Raw genomic sequence first — 25,613 nt, forward strand, 5'->3', positions numbered from 1 at the left:
TGCTGGGAATTATAGTTCTGCAACAGAAAACTGCAGTTCCCAGACTTTTTTGGGAGAAGTGTGCAGTAAATAATAATAATAATAATAATAATAATAATAATAATAATAATAATATAGTGAGAACTGTGACAAATTTAACATTCAACATTGGCCAAGCAGGTCAAACTGAATACAGTACTTTAAATAAACAAGCCAATGCCACTTATAGCTGATTAACCAACTATCTGAGTTGTAACTAATGTTAAAGAGTTGGAAGAGAGGTGGTCTTGTTGATCCACCGCAAGTCATTCTGAGATCAAGTGGGCAAACCCGTTTCCTTATCCCTGATTTAGAGCATAGAAGCAGAAAGGGAAAAGCAAAAATGCATTGAAAATTATTTTATTTATTTCCATTAATAACCTGACTTTCACCCTAGGAGCTGGAAATCTCAGCCACATCTGTTTATCCTTGCAAAAGCCCTGTGAGGAAGGCTTGGCTGAGAGATAGTGACCACCCTCCAAGGTCACTCAAAAAGCTTTGTAGCTGACAGAGGGATGTGGGTGGCGCTGTGGTCTAAACCACTGAGCCTCCTGAGCTTGCTGATCATAAGGTCAGAAGTTTGAATCCCTGTGACGGAGTGAGCTCCCGTTGCTTTGTCCCAGCTCCTGCTAACCTAGCAGTTCAAAAGCAAACCAGCATGAGTAGATAATTAGGTACTGCTGCGGTGGGAAGGTAAACAGCATTTCTGTGCACTCTGGCTTTCATCACAGTGTCCGGTTGCTCCAGAAGCTGTTTAGTCATGCTGGCCAGATGACCTGGAAAGCTGTCTGAAGACAAACGCTGGCTCCCTTGGCCTGAAAGCAGGGATGAGCACCGCACCCCATAGTCAGATTCGACTGGACCTAACTGTCCAGCGGTCCTTTACCTTTTTACCCTTTTTGTGCTCACAAAGTAGGCAATGTGACACTTTTTATTAGACCACCTTATTTTATTTTATTTTATTTTTAAAAAGCATGTTTGCTTTTGAAATTCCTAGAGCTCACCTTCCAGTAGAGTTAATTCTATGCTTGCATACAGAACAAAGCGTGACTGACTGTGCTAGGAAGTAGGCAATCTCTTCAGTCTGAGACTCCTGGAAAGAAAAACAAACATTAGCATATCAAGGCATCACTGCTGACAATAGCGCACATAGCATGGGTGACAGGACCTCATGGTGTTCCTGGAGAGCCCAGTCCACCCTTTGATATCTCATTATTTTGATATTCAATGCTCGATGACTCGTATTTGGATGTGCAAACTCATTCTACCAGAAGGCACTGTATTTTTGGGGGAGTGAAGTAATATGTGACTTCTGCGTTGGATCACAAGTGCTTGCTACCACTTAGCGTTGTGTGATGGATTTGGGTGCGTGAATCGGCCTAGAGTTTTCAGCCATGATTGCAAGCAACACTGAGCCAAAGATCTTGGATGAACAAGCCCAGATGCATAAGGTATGCAACCCCTTTTGCAGACACTTCATTCTTCCCTTTTTGGGAGAACCAGGATGAAGCCCGTAACCTTAGCTTCCCACTACATGCAAAGCCAGAAACTATGGTTCCTGTCTTCCAAAAAGCCAGGATACAAAGCCATATGGTTTAGAGGCTGCTTAATGTCCTGGCTTGGTTGGAAGACATTGACCATACTTTCCAGTTGAGTGCAGCTTTCTCCCAATTGAAGTGTAGAGTGTTTGAGGACTGGGACATTTGCAGGGAAACCAAAATGCTTGTTTACAAAGCTATTGTATGTACTACCAGCACAAACTCAGGACGAAAGGGAGAAACGAGCTAAGAGAAAGGGATGTTTGGCAAACCGTCCCGTGATCAACTCCTGCCCAGAAACCTACCGGTATGTCCCCACTATGGAAGGATGTGCGGATCCAGAATTGGCCTCCACAGTCATTTACGGACTCACTGTTAAGACCATATTCATGTAAGACAATCTTACTAGGCTATGAGTGATCTCTGAAGAAGAAGACTTTCCAGTCTGCATGTAATGAGAAGCTATGTGCTGAATCCTGGCTTGTTCAGCTGCTCAGACAAATCGAGAAGCAAAGTGGCTACAATGGAGCCCCAGCCAGGATTTTTGGCTGACCACCATATGCGAATGTGGGCTCTGTTTCAACCCCTACTTTTGCCGTGAAAAAGTTTTATATGGTTTTATATTCGAGATCTCAACCACATATTGTAATGGTATTGTACTAAGTCCCTTGTAGGACCTGCTGATGCACCAACAGACAAATGGTAGGCGATTCATCTGGAGAGAAGTGAGAGGTCATTCTGTTTCAGGCTAATTTTTCTTCACACCTGCTTCTTAGTCTTTGTTGTAATGCATTTGGCAGGCTTGATTATACGGTATGATGGCCACGTCTCAGTTTCATGCATTTCAGATGGTTGCTATATGTGCATTTTAATAGTTATTATGGAGGTGATGTGTCGGCAGGTTTTGCACCTGCTATTATGGGAAGATCCTATTCTGCATAAGGCTATCGTGTGCTAGTTCTGAAAATAGCTCTGAGAAGCTTTGAGAAATAAGTGAATGAATGAATGAAGCATCTCAGGTGCATGAGAAGAAGGCTGAGAAGCAGCCCAATGGATTTCTATTCCCAGTGAGTTTTATAGGTAGACCCAACTGTGGAAAAGGCTCTTCACCCACACTTTACATACACCCTGATGGTAAATATGGTATTTCATGCTAAAGGATAATTAATCCAAATATGATTTTGAGCTTGAGCTTAGTGAAGGCTAGCAAGGAATCAAAGCACCATTTTTGTTGGTTGTTATAAATACAGGATATGCCTTCCTTCCTTCCTTCCTTCCTTCCTTCCTTCCTTCCTTATATAAAAGCATTTATAAACTGCACAATCTGTAAGCAGTGCACAACATAAAAAGACAATATTGTCATGCCGAATGTTGCTGACCTGTAGAAAAGGCTCTATGAACGGAAAGCAGATATGTTGTAGGTGCCCTTGTTATCCATGAAAATCTTTCACTAAAAACAAATGGAAAAAATGAAAACACAATATAAAGGCGGTAAAGTATAGGCACATATAAAAATTGGTTAAAACAGGAATTAGGGGGGATTCAGTTACATAAAGCGGGGACTGGAGAAGACATGGGCCAGGGATATGTCTTTACACGATGCCTGAAGCAATTGATGGTTGCAGCTTCGCAAAGGGGGAGGGAAGGGTATTCCATAGCAAACGGGCAAGAGACCATTGTTGGCTGAGTGCCCTTTGACATTCTGTAGGGTGTGGTGCTACAAGTAGAATTTCCCCAGCTGACTTCCATGAACCCCGCCTCCTTCAGTTTTAAGTGGTACAGCCCAATCATAGATTTACAACAAGAACGGGGAACCTCAGACCCAGAGCCTAAATGTGACCCTCCAGGTTCCTGCAACTGGCCCTCAGAAGTCTTCCACAGGCCACACACCCTTCCATCACACCTCTCAAAAGGCCATGCTTTGCACCCTCCTAGACTGTTTTTGTTCTGCTGGAACATGTCCTTGGACCCAGATGAACTGGAAAGTGTGGCATATATTTTGTATACCAATCATGTTTCTTGCTGACTTAGATGGGGGATAGAGAGGGATGGACAAGTGTGTGGAAACTAGATTACCGTACAAAAGTAACATTCACCTTAGTCGCTGTGCCTACTTTGCATGCTACTGGCATGTGGTCCTGGAAACCTACCCAGGAATGTGGCCCCCGGGATGAAAAAGGTTCCTCGTCCCTGAATTACAACCTCCATGAGAATTTGGCTGCTGTCACAGGAGAGAGTCGTAACATTTAATGGCACCTCAGAGGCTGCATCCCAAGAAATCCAGCTTACTTGAAGGTGAGGTGTCAGCCCCGTCCAGCCTCCTCGGGAGGTAAGTCACCTTTGGGGAGCTGCTAAACTGGCAGGTGAGGCACAATGTAATTTTCAAAGAGAAACCTGTAGTACAAGAGATGATGATTCTTGCCTGGAGACCTTTATGCGCATCGTCAGCACTCTATAAGAAACTCAGCTGACATATATAGGACTTAACGACAAAGCTAAAGGAGCTCTTGTGTAACCTCTTCAGAGTGTGCCACCAACAAATGCAGCTACTCATGTAAACAAAACACACATTTACACATACAGTCATACCTCGGGTTACAGATGTTTCAGGTTGCGCATTTTCGGGTTGCGCACCACACTGAACCCGGAAGTACCAGAACTGGTTACTTCCAGGTTTCGGTGCTTGCGCATGTGCAGAAGCTCTAAATCGCGGTTTGTGCGTGCGCAGAAGCACCGAATCGCGACCTGTGCCATGTGCAGACGCGGCGCTGCGGGTTGCGAATACTGCAGGTTGTGAACATGCCTTCCACACGGATCACGTTTGCAACCCGAGCGTCCACTGTATTGTGTAAAACTTCACTAAGGTGGGTAATTAAATTAAGTTGGGCAGAAGTGTTCAATACTGATGCGCAGGGTTTCTGATTTTATTGGAGTGTATACACAATGGGAAAGGAAGGCATCTATAAAACATAAAGCAGACTTTTATTTTATTTTTCCCTAGTTGGTTATCTTAGTAATAGCATCGCTTTATATTTCAGGTTATAAATAGGCACAAATTACACCCTGTTTCTCTCGGCAGAGGGAAGATCCAGCTTTCTTTTGGAAGGAGATCACTGGAGGCAAAGGTCACAACCCGCACATGGCTTCCCCTCAAGCACCCTGGGAACTGTACTTTAAGGGTTCTGGGAATTGTAGTTCTGTGAGGGTGTAAACTACAGTTTCCTCCCAACAATGTTTACAGAGCCCAAACACAAATCTCTACCTCTTCTTCTGCTTCCCACTCAAAAATGGTGGCCTGCTGGGTCTTTCATTTCCTTTTGCAGGTAGCCATAGAGTGCATCGTAGCCATAGAGTGCATAGCTGAGGGGCGGAGAGGAGGTTTGCGCCCTTCAGAAGACTTAAGGGAGGTCCAGCCAGAAATCTCCCTGACTAAAGATTTCCTGGCAGCTTTGCTACCAACTATTCAAGGGGTCTCCAATTGTAGTTCTGATGCCATCCACCCATCCTCTCCTGTCCAAAATATTCTAACAGTGGAGGTAGAATATACGGTAGCTATCGTGGCAAGTAGCCATTGATGGCCTTGTCGTCCATTAATTTGCCTCTAAAGTCACTCACTAAAGTAAGATAACTCCAGTGCTCATGAGGATGAAGCACCTTTTCAAGTGACAAAAATAAAATAAAATAGTTCTAATAAAGCAGAAGTGTTTTTAAAACGAGCCTAAATTCACATCAGTAAAGAATCTCCAAGTGGTCCATTGTTTATTCTTGGTAATCAGAAGATAGTAACAATATATTTCATCTAAACTTCTTGGGTTATTTAATTTGATCCATTCATTTGATTTTTAATCCTATCCTAGAGGGTAATCTCTAATTGGTACACTTTAGTTGTTTGCTTGGAGTACAAACAAACTAAATCAAATATTTCCTCTGGGTGAAGGTAAATTCATTCAAGGCTTCAAAAGAAATTTTATATTATGGAGGTTTGTGGAAAAATAAATTTCTCTCAGGAATTTCTCATCAAGGAAAAAAAAAGATCCCCAAAAATCACCATTGAACTTTCCCAGCATTCTCTTTGTCAATAGATGCAAAAACGATGAGTAATGAAAATCTCCCTTTGAAATGCTCCTGTCAGACAAGATCTGACATTTTCAAGAGTTGTTGAAAAGGAAGAAAGGGCTCCGTTTTTGTATGAGGTTGATGCTTCATGTCACTCCTCAACATTTGATGCTGCGGGTTCTTTTTTTTTAAACTATGATTCTGCCTTGAGGCCAGGCAACATTCAATTGTGCAAAAATGTATTAGGAGGCAAGCTACCTTTGTGCATAGATCATTAATGCATTAACTGTGTTGTTGTGTCTGATGGTTATCTCTTTGAGCATTGCAGCTGAAAAACAATTAACAACTGAAAGAAAAGCATTAATAGTGATGATGGACAGTGGAAAAATGACTTATGGAAATTTGATTCTTATCACTGATAGATGTTCTACTCCTTCCTGGGCATTTGATTTAGTAAAAGTTTCATCTGGATGTAGCTTTCGTGTGGTTTTTTGGGGGGTAGGTTGTCTCACCAAGAAACAAGTTCAGTGAGGTGCTATAAACACTGTGAGCCACTGTTTCCCAGGGAGCTGACCTACTAAGAATATTCAGGAAACCTGTATGCATTGAGTGGTTTTCCTGCAGTGCCATATGCCTAACTCAAGGTGCGAGACAGATGAGAGTAAATTCTGAATGTGTAGGTAAAGTGCACTCAAGGTGCTGACATACAGAACACTATGCTATAGATGTCTATAGATCTGGTGCATTTTGCATGCAAGGTAAAGGTAAAGGGACCTCTGACCATTAGGTCCAGTCATGACCGACTCTGGGGTTGCGGCACTCATCTTGCTTTACTGGCCAAGGGAGCCGGCAGACAGCTTCTGGGTCATGTGGCCAGCATGGCTAAGCTGCTTCTAGCGAACGAGAGCAGCGCACAGAAACGCCATTTACCTTCCTGCCAGAGTGGTACCTATTTATCTACTTGCACTTTGATGTGCTTTCGAACTGCTAGGTTGGCAGGAGCAGGGACCGAGCAACGGGAGCTCACCCTGTCGTGGGGATTCGAACCACCAACCTTCTGATCGGCAAGTCCTAGGCTCTGTGGTTTAACTCACAGCGTCACCCGCATCCCATGCAAACATTAAAGCAATATGATAATTCTAACCAGGTTTGGATACACACGAAAGCATTTGTACCAACCAGCACATCCTCAGACTTCTAGCCATGACTTATTCTGTGCAAAATTGCTTTTCTCCTCCCGTTACAGAATAAGGATGTGGAATATGTGAATTCTGAATATGGGAAGAACGCCGTGAGACTGCTGTACATTAGACGAGAGGGCACGACTCACTGCATCAAAGAACTGGAAGTCTCTGTGCATATAAGGCTGAACACCGTCAACGAATTCTTGAATTCTGACAACAGTCAAGTGATCCCCACAGACACCATAAAGAATACAATCCAAGCTTTGGCCAAATGCCGAGGGGTATGTTTTGCAAAGCACTCTTGCAACCGTTTTTTATTTAATCTTTGTGTAGCTAGATATTGTCTTAATGAATTGCATTTTTATGAATTGCATTCCTATTGCAAAATCAGTCCTCGGGCAAAAATAATAATGAGAGTCTGTGACAATTCAAAGAGCAAGGAACAGAGAGAGAGAGATTTGGCCACAGATGGATCGTATCATGTGATACAGACCCATCTGTGGCCAAATCTCTTTCTCTTTCCTTTCCTTTTTGGTATTATAACTCTTACAGAGAGCTAGGAGTGTCAGCCAGCAACGACTGGCAGATTTATCTGGATGCATAGGTAAATGTAAACACCTTTCCAAAGGAAAAGAACAACAAAATTCTTAAGAAAAGCTTTCTCCAAAGAGGAAACACAAGATTGCTAGTATAATTGTGGTAAGTGTGCAGTCTTACAAGCCTTTCAGTCGATGAAGATTGGCACAGCTATTACTCATGTACAGCAGGGATAGCGAAGCTGTGGTCCTCCAGATTTGTTGGCTCCAAATCCCATCAGCCCCAGCCAGCATGGTCCATGGTCAGGGATGATAGGAACTGTAGTCCAACACATTCCACTAAGCTTCCACTTAGTGGAAGCATCTTGCACAAACCAGAAGAGATCTATTTCATAGAATCATAGACTCCCAGAATTGTAGAGATGGAAGGGAACATGAAGGTCATCAATGCAGGAATCTTCTGCCAAATGTCATGAGCTAACCCAGAGATTTGTTTTGTCTTTAATTTTTGCTAGCAGTTGGAAGAATCACAGGTCTCCTTATTCCAGAGTATTATGGGCAATTGGCTCAATAAAGGCATTTATTTTATAAACTATACATTTCATAATGCCTGCTTGACTGCTTCATCCATTTAATCAAGAGTTTTGCAATGACATGAACGTATTGCAAAAAAATAAAATAAAATACAGTGTTGTGTCTCAATATTTACCTAAGGGCAGAAACTGATGGTGTCTGACAACCCTGTTTGTCTTACTAGATCAGAACAATAGAGGAGTTTGGCCTTGACATCTGTGAACACTTCCTTACATCGTTTTGCCACGTGATATACTGCAATGCCTTCATCCAAGAAGTACCATGGCAACGCCTAGAAAAGGTATACTGGGCTTATACACCCCACCCACCTGACTAGGTTGCTCCCTGCACACAGGGGGGAACAACTAAAAAATGGGGTTGTCAGAAGGAGGGAGGGAGGGGCGACCAAATGTGGGCAGGGTTCATAGGGCACTGAATAACCTTAACATTTATAAGACTCCCCCCCCCAAACCAGCTCTATTACTTCCCCATTTGTTTTAAAATCGCCTACATTTATTTGCGCATTTTCCATATTCTTCAATCTCTAGGATGGTGTCCCCCACGTCCATGCTTTTCTCTATAGCTCAGAAGGGGTTCGGTTTTGTGAAGTGGAACGGACTCTGGAAGGTAAGACATGAAATTTCATTCTTTTGACAGAAATCCTCAGAAACGTAACACCTTTTATTATTCTCTGTTGGAGAGAAGTAGGAGCAGTCAAGGCCATTGAAGCGTTTGTGGGTGTTAGAAAGAGAGGTGGGATTTCTTGTGTTTCTGTTTACCTTGCCCCGGAAGGCAAGAGAAATACGGTATCCATACTGAGTCCCCACTCGATTGCCCTGTTAAAAAGTGCTTTTTAATTTATCTGCATATATCGATTTTCTCATTTTAAATTATTTCATTGCAAAAAGAACTGACTTTTTCTCTCTTCCATTCCTCTCTCTCTCTCTCTCTCTCTCTCTCTCTCTCTCTTGCAGGTAGTCCGATTGTTTTTTCTGGCATTAAGGATCTGAAGCTTATGAAAACAACCCAGTCTGGATTCCAAGGCTTCTTCAAGGATAAATACACCACACTTCCAGAAAGAAGAGATCGAGTGCTCTCAATAGAAACACTGATCAAGTGGTGTTATGGAGAAGGCGCAGACTGTCTTGACTACGACTGCATATGGTACTGTAAAAAACAAAACAAACCAACCCCATTTTTGTCTAACGGCGCATGTCCACAGTAGAAGAGATGGCTGATATTGAGTATGATTACAGCCCTGTGATGGATGAAAAAAAGGAAATATTTCTATGAGAAATATCCGAATTGGGGAAGGGCGTGTGTGCTGTCAATTTGCAGTGGAAACAAGCTCCTGTTTCCTCACAGTGAGAAGTGAAGTTACAGGGAACCAGGTAGAGGGCCTTCTCAGTAGTGACGCCCTCCCACCAGATGTCAAGGAGATAAGGAACTATATAACCTTTAGAAGATACCTGAAGGCAGCCCTGTATAGGGAAATTTTTAATGTTCAAAGTTTTATTATGTTTCTGTATATGCTGCCTAAAGTGGCTGGGGAAGCGCAGCCAGATGGATGGGGTATTATTATTATTTATTGGGGGGGATATTTATTTTGCTTCTGTCTCACTCTTAATCCACTGATCCAAGGAATTGATCAGATGCACCCATGTGTCCCTTTAGCAGTGTCACAGCATCACACAGTTCCAGACCATTCTCTGGGCACCATCTGTGCCAGGCTTAATGCGACCACATGGCAAGCCCTTCATTCCTAGACACACACCCAACATTGGAACTCTCTCTCTCTCTCTCTCTCTCTCTCTCTCTCTCTCTCTCTCTCTCTCCCTCCCTCCCTCCCTCCCCCTCTCTCTCCTTTTCCTGACTGCACTGTTAAAATTCATGACCTGACCCCTAACAAGGGACAGAGCTAAGCAAGCTGAACACAGGACGTTAACCTTGCAAGTTCACACATGAGCTGAATTATGGAGAGAGTACAGATTTGATTCTAATGGCTACACGTTGCTTTGAAGGAGAACTGCCCACGAGTGTACCCTCGATGCCTTTGCTGGGCCTCCTGAAACAGGCCACTACTCGCCATCTTACCAGAAGACGGTCAACTGCATCCAGACCTACATCTTGGATAGACTCCCCCAGGTCAGTCTCGTCGTATCTCTTTGTCCTCATGACATGCGATATGCTTCAAATAACCGTAGTCTTACAAAACCGAGGTTTACATCAAAAGCACAAATCCAATCCATTTCGGACACCCATGACTCACACTTGAGGGGCAATGTACGGATCATCGTGTAAGCTTATATTTTGCTTTCTCTCGGGCTATTATAAATAGAAGGTGGGTAGATAAAGAAATTAAAAGCATAGGAATCTGCCTTACACCAAGCCAGTATTGTCTACAAGGACTGGCAGGGTGGCTGTCTAGGATTTCAGACAGCGTTCTCTCCTGGCTTTACCTGCAGTTGCTAAGGATGGAATCTGGAAATTCTGGCTTCAGGGAGATGTGTTTTCTAGCCCTGCTACTTCAGATCCGGTATGACTGGAGATGCCCTGGATGTAAACTCGTGTGTGTGTGTGTCTGTTCTATATGGAATGCACAGGGCTTTCTACCGCTCAGCAATAACCCCTCTCCATATTCCCGCTGTTAGGGAATGACGAAACAAATGTATGGTTCTCTGTGTGAAAACAGTACCCTTTTTTGGTACTTGTAAACCCAACACGTGATGTGACATGACCATGCAGTGCCTTGCTCTGCTCTTGTAGCCAAGGGCCATGATGCATAGTAAAGCTAAAAGGTAAAGGACCCCTGGACAGTTAAGTCCAGTCAAAGGCGACTATGGGGTTGTGGCGCTCATCTCGCTTTCAGGCTGAGAGAGCCGGCGTTTGTCCACAGACAGCTTTCTGGGTAATGTGGCCAGCATGACTAAACCACTTCTGGTGCAATGGAACACCGTGATGGAAACCAGAGCGCACAGAAACGCCGTTTACCTTCCCACCGCAGCAGTACCTATTTATCTACTTGCACTGGCGTGCTTTCAAACTGCTAGGTTGGCAGGAGCTGGGACAGAGCAATGGGAGCTCATCCTGTCACGGGGATTCGAACTGCCGAACTTCTGATCGGCAAGTCAAAGAGGCTCAGTGGTTTAGACCACAGTGCCACCCGTGTCCCATGCAGATGCATAGTTTAGACAGGGAGACGTAGCTGTTATGCATTGTTTACAACACTATGAATGCCTGTGGCCCACAACCTCAATTCAAATCCCTTTTGTGTAATCAATCTGTTCAGATTTCTGGCAAAAGCAATTTGTTCCTCTTGCAGCCTGCTGGGCAGGGAGGAAAAGGGTGAGTGAGACAGGAGGAGAGAGAAGGGCGTGTCGGGAAGAAAGATCTGACTCTGCCTACCAATGACTTCAGCCCCTCTCACAGGCTGGCCATGACATACCTGGCTCCCGTTACCTCGGACTTCTGCTCTCACTGCCAAGAACAGGGGAAGGAGACTTGAGTGAATGCAGTTGTAGTGCACAGGGTCATCCTGTGGTCTAATATGCGTATGTTTTTATGCTTTCAGATTGAGGAAGTGGAAGTGATCATGTCCAACATCCACTATTCTGTGGCGGATCTAGAAAAACTGGGACTGTGCAACGACAAGGAGGTGAGGAAATGTGTTTTTCTTCTTTTCAGGATAAATTGCTGTGGAGCTGTATGGGAGTGAGGTGGGGCAAGGAAGGATAATTTAACAGAGTCTTTGAGCATATCCGCCCTGGAGATTGAAGCCATTTACAAAGACATTCCCTCTCCACAAAGAGAGGAAAGGCTGGGCTTGGGGCTCTCCAACAGAGGATTCTTAGAAACTTAGGAAGCTGCCTTATAAGAAGTCAGATCATTGGTCCAACGAGCTCAGTATTGTCCTCAGTGATTGGCAGCTGCTCTCCTGGGTTTTCAGAAGGGGAACATTCCCCATCCTACCTGGAGATGCTGAGAATTGAACCTGGGACCCTCTGTACATAAGGCAGATGCTCTACCCCTGAGCTATGGCATGATAGCTGTGACTTACTGGAAGAGGAAGGGGCAAGGTGGTGTACAAACGTATCTCCAGCAGTGGTTCTGCTTGTGTTTGCACCACACCAAGCTCCCCATCCCCACCCCCTCTTCCTCCTAGTCAGCAAAAGCAACACCAGTAGCTGGTCAGGTGAGCGCCTCCACCTGTCAGGCTTGAGGAATTCTCTCCCTCCCTTGATGGTTTCAAGGAGCAGGGAGGAAACATGAAAGGTCTTGCTTATGCTTTTATTTAGTCCTCACAGTGAGAGACAAAGAATCCAGACATCCCTCAAGGATGGAGTTGCTCGCTTTGGTCTCCTCCCCCTCCCCTCTCTTAGCAACAGCATCCGACTCTACGGTGGTCCCCCGTGAACAAATGCCTCTGCGTCCCTGCGTTGAGAGCCAGTGTGGTGTAGTGGTTAAGAGCAGTAGACTCATAATCTGGGGAACCGGGTTCGCGTCTCTGCTCCTCCACATGCAGCTGCTGGGTGACCTTGGGCCAGTCACACTTCTTTGAAGTCTCTCAGCCCCACTCACCTCACAGGGTGTTTGTTGTGGGGAAGGAAGGGAAAGGAGATTGTTAGCCGCTTTGAGACTCCTTTGGGTAGTGATAAAGCGGGATATCAAATCCAAACTCTTCTTCTTCTTCTTCCCATTGCTCTTGCACTCTTAACGAATGCCGAATTTTAGGGATGGTGGTGGTTCACCTATGCTGTCCAGAGACGCTTCAGCTGGCTGCTCTGCCTCCCCTCGTTCCTCTTCAAACACCTCATAACTCATCTGTTCACCTGTCTCTGATCTGCTATCTCCTTCCAAGTTCGGCTGTAATTCAATACTGTGTCCCCCTTCTCTGGAAGCTACAGGAGAAGGGGAGGCAATCTTTACCACTCCTCCTCCTCCTCTTCAGTCCAGTCCCTGACACCACCCCACCAACCACTAATGGTTGTTATTAGTACAGTGGTACCTTGGGTTACATACGCTTCAGGTTACAGACTCCACTAACCCAGAAATATTACCTCAGGTTAAGAAGTTTGCTTCAGGATGAGAACAGAAATCAGGCAGCGGCGCGGCAGCGGCAGCAGGAGGCCCAATTAGCTAAAGTGGTGCTTCAGGTTAAGAACAGTTTCAGGTTAAGAACAGACCTCCGGAACGAATTAAGTTCTTAACCCGAGGTACCACTGTAGAAGTAATTTCTTTGCTGAAAACTCCTATGAACATGTGGTGTATAGACTCTCAAGCGAGTAGTAGATACTCCTGCTGGAGGTAAACCCATTAACACATGTGTCTTCCATGTACAGATCTTGACACCTCAGGATACACCCTTTGGGGCTTGTGCATCTACGCTGCGCAGGAAGAAGGACTGCCCAGGGACATACCAGCAACGCCCCGTCGCATGTAAACCTCGTTACTCCGTTGGATTTAAGTCCTGCATTGGGATGAACTAAGCAGCCGGCGGCTTCCTAGATCATCACATCTGGCAAAATTGATCTCCTATCAGCTTGCTTAATTTACTCCACACTTTCCATAGCTTTGTGTGTGTACACGCGATCGACATTTTCAAGGTGGCCTAAAGGAAATTGAATGCTGACACCACCGTGATTTTCTTTTTTGCTTCTTTTGAAAATCAAATCAAAACAAAACAAAAATTTTCAAAGCAGCCCCCTAGAGTTCAAGGAATTTTCAGGCCTCCCATATGAATTAGACAATCTGGGCTTATTTCACAGGTGGGAAGCCTGCCGGTAGATACTTCAAAGCAGTAACTATTAAGATATTCTTTTTTTCTTTATATTAACAAGACAAGTGCAAGCTTACATGCCAGATCCCTTGACTTCCAATGGTGCCACACGACACTAAGCTGCACTAACCAAAGATTTGGACCTCTTTCCCCCAGCTTAGCAAAGTTTGCATTTGCCATATAAATTTAGCCCATAAACGCGGCAAATAAAGCAAAAAAGCTGCATCTGACATATATTGTTTAGTTTGGCCATAGAAGTATCAATGTCAGTATTGACTAATTGATAGTCAAGTAACATGTTGAGTCCCCTACCGCTGTATTTTGCTCCTCTGATACACAAAGCCTGGGACATGTGTGAGTAGGAAAATAACTATGTCTATTTATATAATCGTAAGACGTGCTTGAGCTATCTTTATAGAGTTATGTAGATCTTTAATAATCCTCAATCTTTGGGTTTCTTCTCCTAATAGTGCTTTGATTTCTGAGCAAGCAGATTGCACGCATGGGGAAAGGAGGAATTGAAGAATGCTTACCGTGATCAGGGGCAGACTTTGGCAATGTGGTACCCTAAGAGAGGACCAAATTTGCTCCCCCCCATATTTATTATTTCACAATAATTCCTTCTGGTTCAGTTTACCCATGTATTTGCCCTTATAAAAATTGCTTTTAAAACATTATTATTATTATTATTATTATTATTATTATTATTATTATTATTATTATTATTTTGTGCCCTCTTGGCTTGGCACCCTGTGGGGGGGGGGGACCGGATGCACCACCCTAAATCTGGTGCTGCCCTGATGTTACTACCTCAGCAGCCATCGTTGTGGTCCTTCAGGGAGGCACGTGTCTCCTGATTTTGCTACAAGTCAAGCTTTATGAAAAACTTGATGGTTGCTCTGCAGCCTTGGACATTTCCGATGTGCGGGGAAATTTGACATACTGGTGCAAAAAGTTTGAAAACAGCCTTGGCTCCCACCCGCAAAAAAGTATAGTGGGACTCTACGCTTGCCCTGCCTTGGAAATACTATACCTAGAGATGGATTTCTTCACATCACCTGGTTTTACTTACCTTTATGTTAGTCAAAAGTTGACTAAGTAATTTGGACTTCAGCATTTTTTTATTCTTTGTCCCATCCTGTCTTCCATGCAGAAAGCTGCTTGCTAACACTTGAGGGAGTTGTAGATTTCCTGTTTCTTTAATTATTATGCCTTCATGGGTTGCAAGGTTTCGATATGTATCTGTATTATGGGTGAATAAAGAGCAACGACAAAACAGTTTGAATCTGTTTATTGAACGATACATGAAACCTTGTTGGTGTCAAAATATAAAAACTTATATTACTATACCCCACTTTGGACCCGTGTATTTCATTACGTGTGTTGTAAAGGTGAAAACAACAACCAACGGGGGTTGAGCTGATGCACTGAATTGGTAGTGCCCAATTCATCTGAGCTGCAAGCATTTAATGTCAGCTCAAAGGTTTGAGGGATCCTCAGTCAAAAAGTAGTAAAGGTAAAGGGACCCCTGAGCATTAGGTCCAGTCGTGACCGACTCTGGGGTTGCGGCGCTCATCTCGCTTTATTGGCCGAGGGAGCCGGCGTACAGCTTCCGGGTCATGTGGCCAGCATGACTAAGCCACTTCTGGTGAACCAGAGCAGCGCACAGAAACGCCGTTTACCTTCCCGCTGGAGCGGTACCTATTTATCTACTTGCACTTTTATGTGCTTTCGAACTGCTAGGTTGGCAGGAGCAGGAACTGAGCAACAGGAGCTCACCCCGTCATGGGGGTTCAAACCGCTGACCTTCTGATAGGCAAGTCCTAGGCTCTGTGATTTAACCCACAGTGCCACCCGTGTCCCCAAAAGTCAACAAGTAGGGAGGGACAAATGAGAGGAGACATGGAGTACCCAGGGAAAGCTGCCGTGCTGGGACACTTCTAGACGTTGTGGACTGCAACTCCCTTCAGCCACAGCCAGCGATGTCAATTGTCAGGGATTATGGGAACTGTAGTGCACATTTGGAGGGATACAGTGGGACATCTGGGCCTGTACTGAAGTTCCCAGCCGTGGTCTAGAGAGGTAAAAGGTAAAGGACATCTGGACGGTTAAGTCCAGTGAAAGGCCGAGAGAGCTGGCATTTGTCCACAGCCAGCTTTCTGGGTCGTGTGGCCAGCATGACTAAACCGCTTCTGGCACAACAGAACACCATGATGGAAACCGGAGCGCGCGGAAATGCTGTTTACCTTCCCGCCGCAGCAGTACCTATTTACTCACACTGGTGTGCTTGTGAACTGCTAGGTTAGCAGGAGCTGGGACAGAGCAACGGTAACTCACCCCATCACAGGGATTCCAACCACCAACCTTCTGATTGGCAAGCCCAAGAGGCTCAGTGGTTAGACCACAGCGTCACCCATGTCTCTAGTCCTAGAGGTACTACAGTCTAGCCTGGCCCCAGTATCTTTGGACCAGTCCCTTCTACTTAGGGAGTTTACTTCAGAGGTGACTAGCCTGTGGTCCTGCAAGTGCTGGTGGATGTCCAACTCCCACCAGCCCAAGCCAATCATGACCAATGTCAGGAAAGGTGGATAGCTCAGTTGGTAGAGCCTGAGACTCTTAATTTCATGGTCATGAGTTCGAGCCCCGCTTTGGATGAAAGATTCCTACATTGCAGGGGATTGGATTAGGTGACCCCTGCGGTCCCTTCCAACTCTACAATTCCATATTTCTATAACAACTGGAACGCCAGTGGTTCCCCACCCCTGACTGACTGCAGCTGGCGATGGTTTTGCCACACCCTTTCCTTATGCTGGTGCTGTATGTAAATATAACTCTGAAGGGTAAAGGGACCCTGACCGTTAGGTCCAGTTGCCGATGACTGTGGGGTTGCAGCGCTCATCTCGCTTTACTGGCCGAGGGGGCCGGCATACAGCTTCCGGGTCATGTGGCCAGCATGGCTAAGCTGCTTCTGGTGAACCAGAGCAACGCACGGAAATGCAGTTTACCTTCCCGCTGGAGCGGTACCTATTTATCTACTTGCACTTTGACGTGTTTTCGAACTGCTGGGTTGGCAGGAGCAGGGACCAAGCAACGGGAGCTCACCCTGTCACAGGGATTCGAACCGCCAACCTTCTGATCAGCAAGCCCTAGGCTCTGTGGTTTAGACCACAGCACCACCCGCGTCCCACTAACTCTGAAGGGCAAGACGGTGTTATTAGTACAAGTCACGACATCAATCCAATAATATGAGTTTGAGACCATTTACTTCAACGGAAGGAAGTGCACTTAATGGAATACAGGGTGGCAGGCATTATATTTACCGATGACAAAGTGAGGCGATGGGATTCAACTTAATACAAGTTAAGCTGGTGCCATTCATTCCTTTGAACTCTGCCCTTTTGAGAGGCACACACCCCAACTCCAGCCTCAAATGAAAGCCCTCTACGCACGTACTCTCACACAGATACTATTAATAATAATAATGAGGGCATTACTTAATCACTGTGTAGTGTTCTTAAATGATCAAAGAAGTTCACATGCCCTGTATTATTGCAATCCTTGCAACAACCCTGTAAGTCAGTATAATTATCCCCCATTTTACAGATGTCAGTAGGTGGGCAGGTGCTGAGGCTGATAGAAAGTAGCTTGCTTAAGGCCAGGGCTGAGGTGAGAATCAAGCCAGGGGCTCTCTGATCTTAGGCCCTGTGCTGCATCAGCTCCTATCATCGTGTTGTGCATTTTACGAGTCATAATAGCATTCCGATTCCAAATTTGTCATCGGACTCTTACGTGACCAGCAAATGGAATCCAAGTTAGGCACAGGCTTGGTTATCAGTGACACCCATTAAATCGTGTGGCCTTGAGTGAACTGAGCTGCAGTCTGGGTTACACGTCTACGAGGGGCAAAAGCCTACAACACCTCACTTCAGTCTCTGGGGTTACCAAGAGCTTGAACCAGTCCAAGGCCCCCAACATTGTATGCTGACCCAAGAACTGCACATGTGGTTTTTGAAGTCCGTGTGCACCTAAGAACACTTCCCGTTGAACTGAATCTGTGGCAGCCAAGACACAGCCCTGGTGCTCCTATCACCCTTACTCTGTATGCTAATAGCAAAGTCGTTATCCAAGCGTGCGTCCTTATGTACTCAAAGCAGTACTGTTGCAGGGCCAGGCTCAGGTGAGCTACCAATAAAGGAGACCAACACAGTTGAATGGGATCGAATCAGGCCACAACTTTATTGGCTACAGATGAAGTGGTTTGGCGTAGGCATTGGGGAAGCATTTATTTCCGGGCTGACTTGAGGGAAGCCTGATTGTTCCCTCAAGCCCAGCTCTCCGTGCTAGCCTGCCATCGGCCAATTTGGCAGGCTGACACAGAGCAGGATTTCAAGCTGAAGCTCGCGCTCTGGCAAGGATCAGACCCTGACACCCAGCCCTGCATCGTTGGCAGGAGGGGAGGCGCTGGCTGTTTTGCAAAGCCACCGCACCCCTAAAAGGGGGTAAGCGGACTTTGCACACAAGAGGAAGGCATTAGCAGGTTTAGGGAAACCCCAAGGTTTGCAGAACGACCCAAAATTAAGAGCCATAAAGGGAACTTCCTCCCCAAACATCCCAATGAGGACCAAATAGGCTCAGTGGGTACAAAACGCTGCCTGATAATTGCAGATGGGGAGAAAAACAAGCTTAGGGTTACCAGCATCCTGGAACAGGCCCATGCTCCACGCTGCGGCATTTTGTTGCAGTCCCACTTATGTATCCTTTTTTAAAAAAAAATTTATTACTTTTAAACCTTACAAAAAGGAGAAAAGAGAAGAAAAAAAGAAAAAGCAAAAGAAAGAAAAAACAATACAGTACAATATATAAACAATACACAACACAACATTAACACATTAAACAAAACGAAAGCCAAAACAATTCAAAAAAAACCACACATCATACCATCTCAATACCCTCTCTTTCATTCCCTTGTTTCATCAACCGTGCTCCACGCTGCGGCATTTTGTTGCAGTCCCACTTATGTATCCTAACCCTTAGCTTAATCAAAAATAAATAAATCTCTATGCGGTTTACACAAAATGGTAAATTCGTTTTAAAAATAGCAATGAAAACCAACTTTAAAACAGTAAGCATATGGACAAAAATCAACAGGAAAAAACAGAAGGTGGTACATAATAAAATCACATGTCTGGGCAGGTTTGCCTGAAGTAGGCATCAAAAACTGTACAATGAAGGTATCTGTGGAATATATCAACACGAGAACCTGCTGCTATCTAAGGGGAAACTCCAGGCACATGGTACTTGCTCTCTCTGTACTGGTGTTATGCAAACACAAATCTATAATGGAGTAGGCTTGCCATATGTACGGAAAATTCTGGACATGTATGGAAATCGGATGCCTAAAATGCTGTCTGAGTTGGGCAGTCACCATCCAGATGTGCTTGGCAGCGACTGCTTTGCGGTGTCAGGGTCCTGTGATGGAAAAGCCGGTGGGTCTCCTCCGCCAGGGGTGGAGGTTATTCATAAAACCCTGCTGCAGTTCGGGGGAGAAAAAACTTCCGCATTTTCTGTCTTCCTCCTTGAAATCCACAGCCCCCTCCTGCAACGGAATGAGCGCAGCCGGATGGGGCACAGGGCTGGAGCTGAACATCAATAAAATTTAGGCTCTGTGCAGAGACTGGGTCCCTTTAAGAAATAACATGCCAAACCATTTGGTTGCCAAACATCCAGCTTTTCAGGAAGATGGTCTTGCAGCATATTCCTCTGCAACATGGCTCCTCCACACAGACACCCTCAGCTTTGGTGGACAATCCTAGATTGACAGGGCCGGAAATGTGCAACCCCAAAATGGATCTGCAGCCCATAAAGGCTGCTGCCTTTGGGTAACTACTGTGTTACTTAGAAGCTGGTTAATTGCCCATTTAAACATCACAACAAGCGTAGTTAAATCAGTATCTCTCTATTAAGGAAATTCAATCCCATTCTTGAAATGTGGTTTGCTCGTTCCAAAGGGAACCTTTTAAATTCTGGAAATGTGATGCAGTGCTGCTATGTAGCATGTGGCAACCGATTAATTAATTTATAAAAGATGCAGCAACACCCTTAATCAATCAGCGAGGAACATGTCATATCTGAATTGCTCCATCTCAGCCAGGCACGTTTCTGCAATTCATCAAAGTACGGTAGACATCCAAATGTCAACCGCCCTCCTTCCTTTATGTTGTATGGACACTCCTGAAGAAACAGGAATAGATAAATTACTGATATGGTGCTGCAATTACAAATCTATTCACCTCCCTTGTGAATGAATTAGAATACATTTCGGAATGATGCAATTTTGCTCAGCCGATTACGAAGTCTTAGGCTGAGTGGAATCTGATCTTCCAATCATTGCATCTGTGCATTTCAGCTTGCTAGACAGAATGATACCCCCTTCCCCTCCCCTACACACTGTTCTGGGAGTTTTTTTTGACACACACACCCCTGCCAATTTCCAGGGCAGGCATGGAAGGAGGGAGGAAGGCCCTGTTGGGCAAGGAGAAATTCATCTATAGGGCTTCTGCTGGTGGGGCAGGTTGGGTGAATCCCTTCAGTTACCTCAAGCAGCAGAGTTGTTTGAGAGCCATTGTCTCATAGGCAGTACTAGACTAGAACCAATGGATAGATTCCGCCCCCCACTACACGAAAACAAAACCAGAAATCCATTGCCCTCCTCAGTTCATAAAAAAAGGTAAAGGGACCCCTGACCATTAGGTCCAGTCATGGCCGTCTCTGGGGTTGCGGCGCTCATCTTGCTTTACTGGTTGAGAGAGCCGGCATACAGCTTCCGGGTCATGTGGCCAGCATGAGTAAGCCGCTTCTGGCGAACCAGAGCAGCACACAGAAGCGCCGTTTACCTTCCCGCCAGAGCGGTACCTATTTAGCTACTTGCACTTTGACGTGTTTTCGAACTGCTCGGTTGGCAGGAGCAGGGACCAAGCAACAGGAGCTCACCCCATCGCGGGGATTCGAACTGCCAACCTTCTGATCAGCAAGCCCTAGGCTCTGTGGTTTAACCCACAGTGCCACCCACAGTTCATAGCTCTGCGCAATTTGAATGCTGGCAACTGTAAGCAGTTGGGGCTTCAGGTAATACTCTGAAGGTCCTCAATGATTCATTGATCAAACTTTTTGGGAAATCTGCATGATGGATCAAGATGCAGCACTTTCACTTTTTTGTTGTTATCGGGAGTTCCTATGCTAAGTAGAAGAAATCCCAATATGGATTTCACAGAAGCGGAAGTTTCTCCCAACATAGAAGAACAGCAGATAGAAAATCTTCATTTGCTGAAGTGAGGTTGGTTGCAGTTCTGAAAGTTGCAGTATTAAGGTTTCTTTCAATATGGAGCCAGGGATTGTGGTGGTTCACAATGAGAGATAAACACTTTGAAATAAAAGAAAGCTCAACACCAAACTGAATCAAAACACAAGCAACATCTTTGTTGACTTAACAAGTCTGCAGTTAAAATAAGGAACTGATCAAAACAGATTGAACTACAGTGTTGTCCTTCAACAGAAATTCACAATAATAAGACAGCATCCTTTTGCTTTTCGGAAATAGAGGTGTTCAGCTCATAAATCCAGTCATGTTGCCAAATTATTATTTTTTTACAGCACCATCAGAATACAATATTTAAAAATATGAAAGAGATGTCGCTTTTAACACTTTCCCAGCAGAACTGTTAATAAGTTATAAATTAGAACAAGAACAAAACAAAATATGTCTTACAGAGCAACACAAACTGTTGTTATTTCTTTTGAAAAAAAACCCCCTGCTTTTCACAAAACATCTTTTAAAATTCAAAGAACATTAGCACAAACGAGAAACAACAGAGGAAATTTTACAACCCAGTTTCACCTCTGTGCAGCTGCTTCTGCTCTCAAAAGGTGCTAGGCTACTGGTATGCACAGCGTTAAACATTACAATATGCTATGAACAAACCTTAATAAGGTCAGAAATAGGACCCCTCTGCAAAAAAGGGTGATTTTGGCAAATTTGGAACCTCTTGCTAGTGTTACAAAGGAGCTGTGACTCTAAAAAGAAATGTCAACTTCCGCTGATCCACACCCTCCCAATCCACTTTCAAATCCGAGCACAATCCATTGTGAAATAATTTTGTGCAAGCACCACTCAAGCAAGAGGGAATTGTGCAACAGCACTACTGAGGTTCAGTGGCTATGTTTTGATGCCACAGCAAACTAGAGCTTAACAGGAGCCCAAGCATCAAACTTTCTCCAACCCTCTTCTGTTCTGGTGCAGCCACAAGGCGTTGGAAAGCGTCTTCTTCCATTTTTTTCACAGCAGCCTATTGCATACTCCTGAGAAACTGTGGTTAATCTTAACTATGGTTGGATCAAGCTGGCACAAACCATAGTCAACATTAACCAAAGTTTGTCAGCTGGGAAAACAGAACAGGCCGTGGTTAAAGCAAAGGTAGAAGATTCCCAGCTTCTTCTTGTGGGTGCACTAGAGAAGAAGGAAGCGTAGAAGCTCGAGGTTCACCTAGGATTGCTCCATCCCTCTAAGCTATGCCCAATGAGTCACGTGCAAGAGATATTTATGGTGAACAGCATCCTTACCTCTCAAACAGTAATTCTAAGAATCAGTGTTTTTTGTCTAGCTTTCCGTTTTTACTTACCTTTTATCTCACTGAAGAAAAACTATTGAGCTGGTCATATACTTGATGGAACAGTGAGAAACTCATCCCTCCCATCAGTTCAATAACCACCATACAGCATATTGCTAAAGCTATCCAATAGGATATATCTATAAATATATATTTATATATATTTATATCAGTGCCATTTTGGTTTAAACTCTTTATGTACACATACAGTCCCTTTTCTTTTTTTTTTACAAAGTTCCATCTACAAGAAACCAAAGTTGCTTATTTATTCTGAATACCAGAGACACAACATTGTCCCCATCTGACAGTCCACTATAGGGAAGTGTTCTTGAGATGCTGTGTCTGTAGAGGCTTTACGTGATATTCATAGATCTTCAGTGCAGGTCCCAGTTTTAATGAAAGTCCAGTCAGCACATCATTCCTCGTCATCAACAGTAAAGATTTCCCATCAATTTCCTAAGGGTGGAAATCAATAAATAGGTCAGACAATTTATGAAAGCAAGAGGGTGTCAAAAACCTCAAGAAAGTAATGAACCCAGGAAGTGGAAACAGCTTGCAGAGTCATCACCAGGTGCCCAGGTCTGTACTGTGGCCAAAGGGGCCAGCATGGTCTTCAGATCCAGAAAATGCTACTTCCCCTTCCTCTGAACAGGCTAGGTCAGGCTTCCTCAAACTCGGCCCTCTAGATGTTTTGAGACTACAGTTCCCATCATCCCTGACCACTGGTCCTGCTAGCTAGGGATCATGGGAGTTGTAGGCCAAAAACACCTGGAGGGCCGAGTTTGAGGAAGCCTGGGCTAGGTCTAAACCAAGACTAAGGTTCCATGCCAGCCAGAGGAATTATGTGAGAATGAGTGGTCCCTGAGAAACAGTTCCACTTCCTGGGCTTACATCACACTGAGGAACCATCAAGGGTCTGGTGGTTCTCAGAGAGGACCAGAAAGTGTAAAGTAAGGGAGAAATCAAATAAAGGAAGAGCTTCCTGTGAGTGGGCAACTCATGTTTTACAGTAGCTTCTGGTCTTTCACCTGCCAGCTTCTTCTTTTTTTCTCCCTATAGTCTGCCTTAGTGGATGGGAACGCCAAGAAAACACAGAACCTTCCACTGGTCTCCAACCACCATCCTCCCTCACATTCCACACAACTCTCCCAAAGTCCTCGCCACCCCCATTCTTATATGCCCCTTTCTTGAACGCTCCTTTCTGGTAGCTTTTCTAATAAAAAAAATCTTGTCTCTTGTGCACCTCCAGTTGGTGTAGAAGCAGCTCTAGTGAACTGGGAGCAGGTGATGCCACATACAGGAAACCTGGATTGACCCAAATTTACTCTTATGGTACAGCAGCTGTCAGAAAGCAGCAAAACAAGTCAAGTAGCAGGATTTAAACTGAATAAGTCAAAAACTAAGGTATTAGAGAAAAATTTAACAGCCATTGAAAAAGAGAGGTTTCAGAATGAGACAGGTTTGACTGTGGTTAAGAAAGTGAAATATTTGGGCATTAATATGACAGCTAAAAATGTGAACTTATTTAAAGACAATTATGAGAAATGTTGGGCTGAAGTGAAAAAAGATTTAGAAATTTGGTCAAATTTGAAGCTTTCCTTGATGGGTCGAATTGCGGCTATAAAGATGAATGTATTGCCTAGAATGTTGTTTTTATTCCAAACATTACAAATTGTGGACAAGATGGACTGTTTCAAGAAGTGGCAGAAGGATATTTCTAAATTTGTCTGGCAGGGCAAGAAGCCCAGAATAAAATTTAAGATTTTAACTGATGTAAAGGAAAGAGGGGGATTTGCCCTGCCAGACTTTAAACTATACTATGAATCGGCAGCTTTCTGCTGGTTGAAGGACTGGCTGCTTCTTGAGAACACTGACATTTTGGATTTAGAAGGTTTCAATAATATTTTCGGATGGCATGCATATTTGTGGTATGACAAGGTTAAAGCTCATAAAGCCTTTAAAAACCATATTGTCAGGAAAGCATTATATAATGTCTGGGTTAGATATAAAGATTTGCTGGAAAATAAAACTCCTAGGTGGCTTTCGCCAATGGAGGCAAAGGCTGTGAAAAAGCTCAACATTGAGTCTAGATGGCCGAAGTACTGGGAAATTATGGAACAAGAAGGGGACAAATTGAAATTGCAGAGCTTTGAAAAATTAAAAGATAAAGTGCGAGACTGGCTTCATTATTATCAAATAATGGAGGTTTATAAGTTGGACAGGAAAATTGGCTTTCAGGTGGAAAAATCAAAATTGGAAACAGAACTGTTAGAACCCAATACTAAAAATTTGTCAAAAATGTATAACTTGCTGTTGAAATGGAATACGCAGGATGAAACAGTGAAGTCAGCTATGATTAAGTGGGCACAAGACATTGGTCATAACATTATGTTTGCTGACTGGGAAAGGTTGTGGACCACCGGTATGAAATTTACGGCATGTAATGCCTTAAGAGAGAATATTATGAAAATGATTTATAGGTGGTACATGACCCCAGTCAAGCTTGCAAAAATTTACCACTTGTCTGACAATAAATGTTGGAAATGCAAGGAAAATGAAGGTACATTCTTTCACCTTTGGTGGACGTGCCCGAAGATCAAGGCGTTCTGGGAAATGATATATAATGAACTGAAAAAGGTATTTAAATATACCTTCCTGAAGAAACCAGAGGCCTTTCTCTTGGGTATTGTCGGCCAACTGGTGTCAAAGAAGGATAGAACTTTCTTTATGTACGCTACAACAGCAGCAAGAATACTCATCGCGAAGTATTGGAAGACACAAGACCTACCCACCTTGGAAGAATGGCAGATGAAGGTGATTGATTACATGGGACTGGCAGAGATGACTGGCAGAATTCGAGACCAGGGGAGAGAGACAGCGGAGGAAGATTGGAAGAAATTTAAGGACTATCTTAAGAAACATTGTAAAATTATTGAATGTTAGTATGACGCTGGTTTAGCACTTATGTGGTTTTCAGCTGTAACGGATAAGTAAAAAGAAACGAAAGTTAAAAAATTAATTGAAATTTAGGGAAAGGATTTGCTGAATTAACAAATTGGAAATTGGAATACAGAAAGGGGAGGTATGAGGAAGTCGGGGAAGTAAGTTATAAGAAAATAAGAGATAGAAAGTATACTTGTTTTATTTTTTTGTGTTTTTCGATTTTATCTTTGTCTGTTTGTATTTTTGCATTTTTGTATTTTTTGTTTTGTTATGTTTTTTATACAATTTTTGAAATTTGAATAAAAGCTTTAAAAAAAAAGAAGAAA

General features: G+C 44.0%; 2 protein-coding genes across 9 annotated transcripts in view; one reads left to right on the top strand and one right to left on the bottom strand.

Moving 5' to 3' along the window:
* The first annotated feature begins 1,412 nt into the window (after positions 1-1,412).
* LOC128415116 (uricase-like) lies at positions 1,413-14,325 on the top strand. The gene is made up of 9 exons (XM_053390981.1): positions 1,413-1,469; positions 4,880-5,116; positions 6,859-7,077; positions 8,090-8,206; positions 8,454-8,532; positions 8,880-9,069; positions 9,927-10,050; positions 11,477-11,560; positions 13,245-14,325. Exons 1-9 carry the CDS (start codon positions 1,413-1,415, stop codon positions 13,389-13,391), a joined length of 1,254 nt encoding a protein of 417 aa, XP_053246956.1. The 3' UTR covers positions 13,392-14,325.
* An 8,271-nt stretch (positions 14,326-22,596) lies between these two features.
* The window catches only part of SAMD13 (sterile alpha motif domain containing 13), a 28,902-nt gene continuing 25,885 nt past the window's right edge, over positions 22,597-25,613 (bottom strand). For 7 of the 8 annotated variants that reach the window (XM_053391914.1, XM_053391915.1, XM_053391916.1 and 4 more), the window contains one exon: positions 22,597-22,800. In XM_053391914.1, the coding sequence (XP_053247889.1) occupies positions 22,657-22,800 (144 nt within the window). In that variant the 3' untranslated portion in view covers positions 22,597-22,656. The remainder of the gene's footprint in view (positions 22,801-25,613) is intronic. The other variant, XM_053391912.1, reaches the window with a different exon arrangement.

Source organism: Podarcis raffonei, chromosome 6, assembly GCF_027172205.1.
Source record: "Podarcis raffonei isolate rPodRaf1 chromosome 6, rPodRaf1.pri, whole genome shotgun sequence".
Lineage (NCBI taxonomy): Eukaryota > Metazoa > Chordata > Lepidosauria > Squamata > Lacertidae > Podarcis > Podarcis raffonei.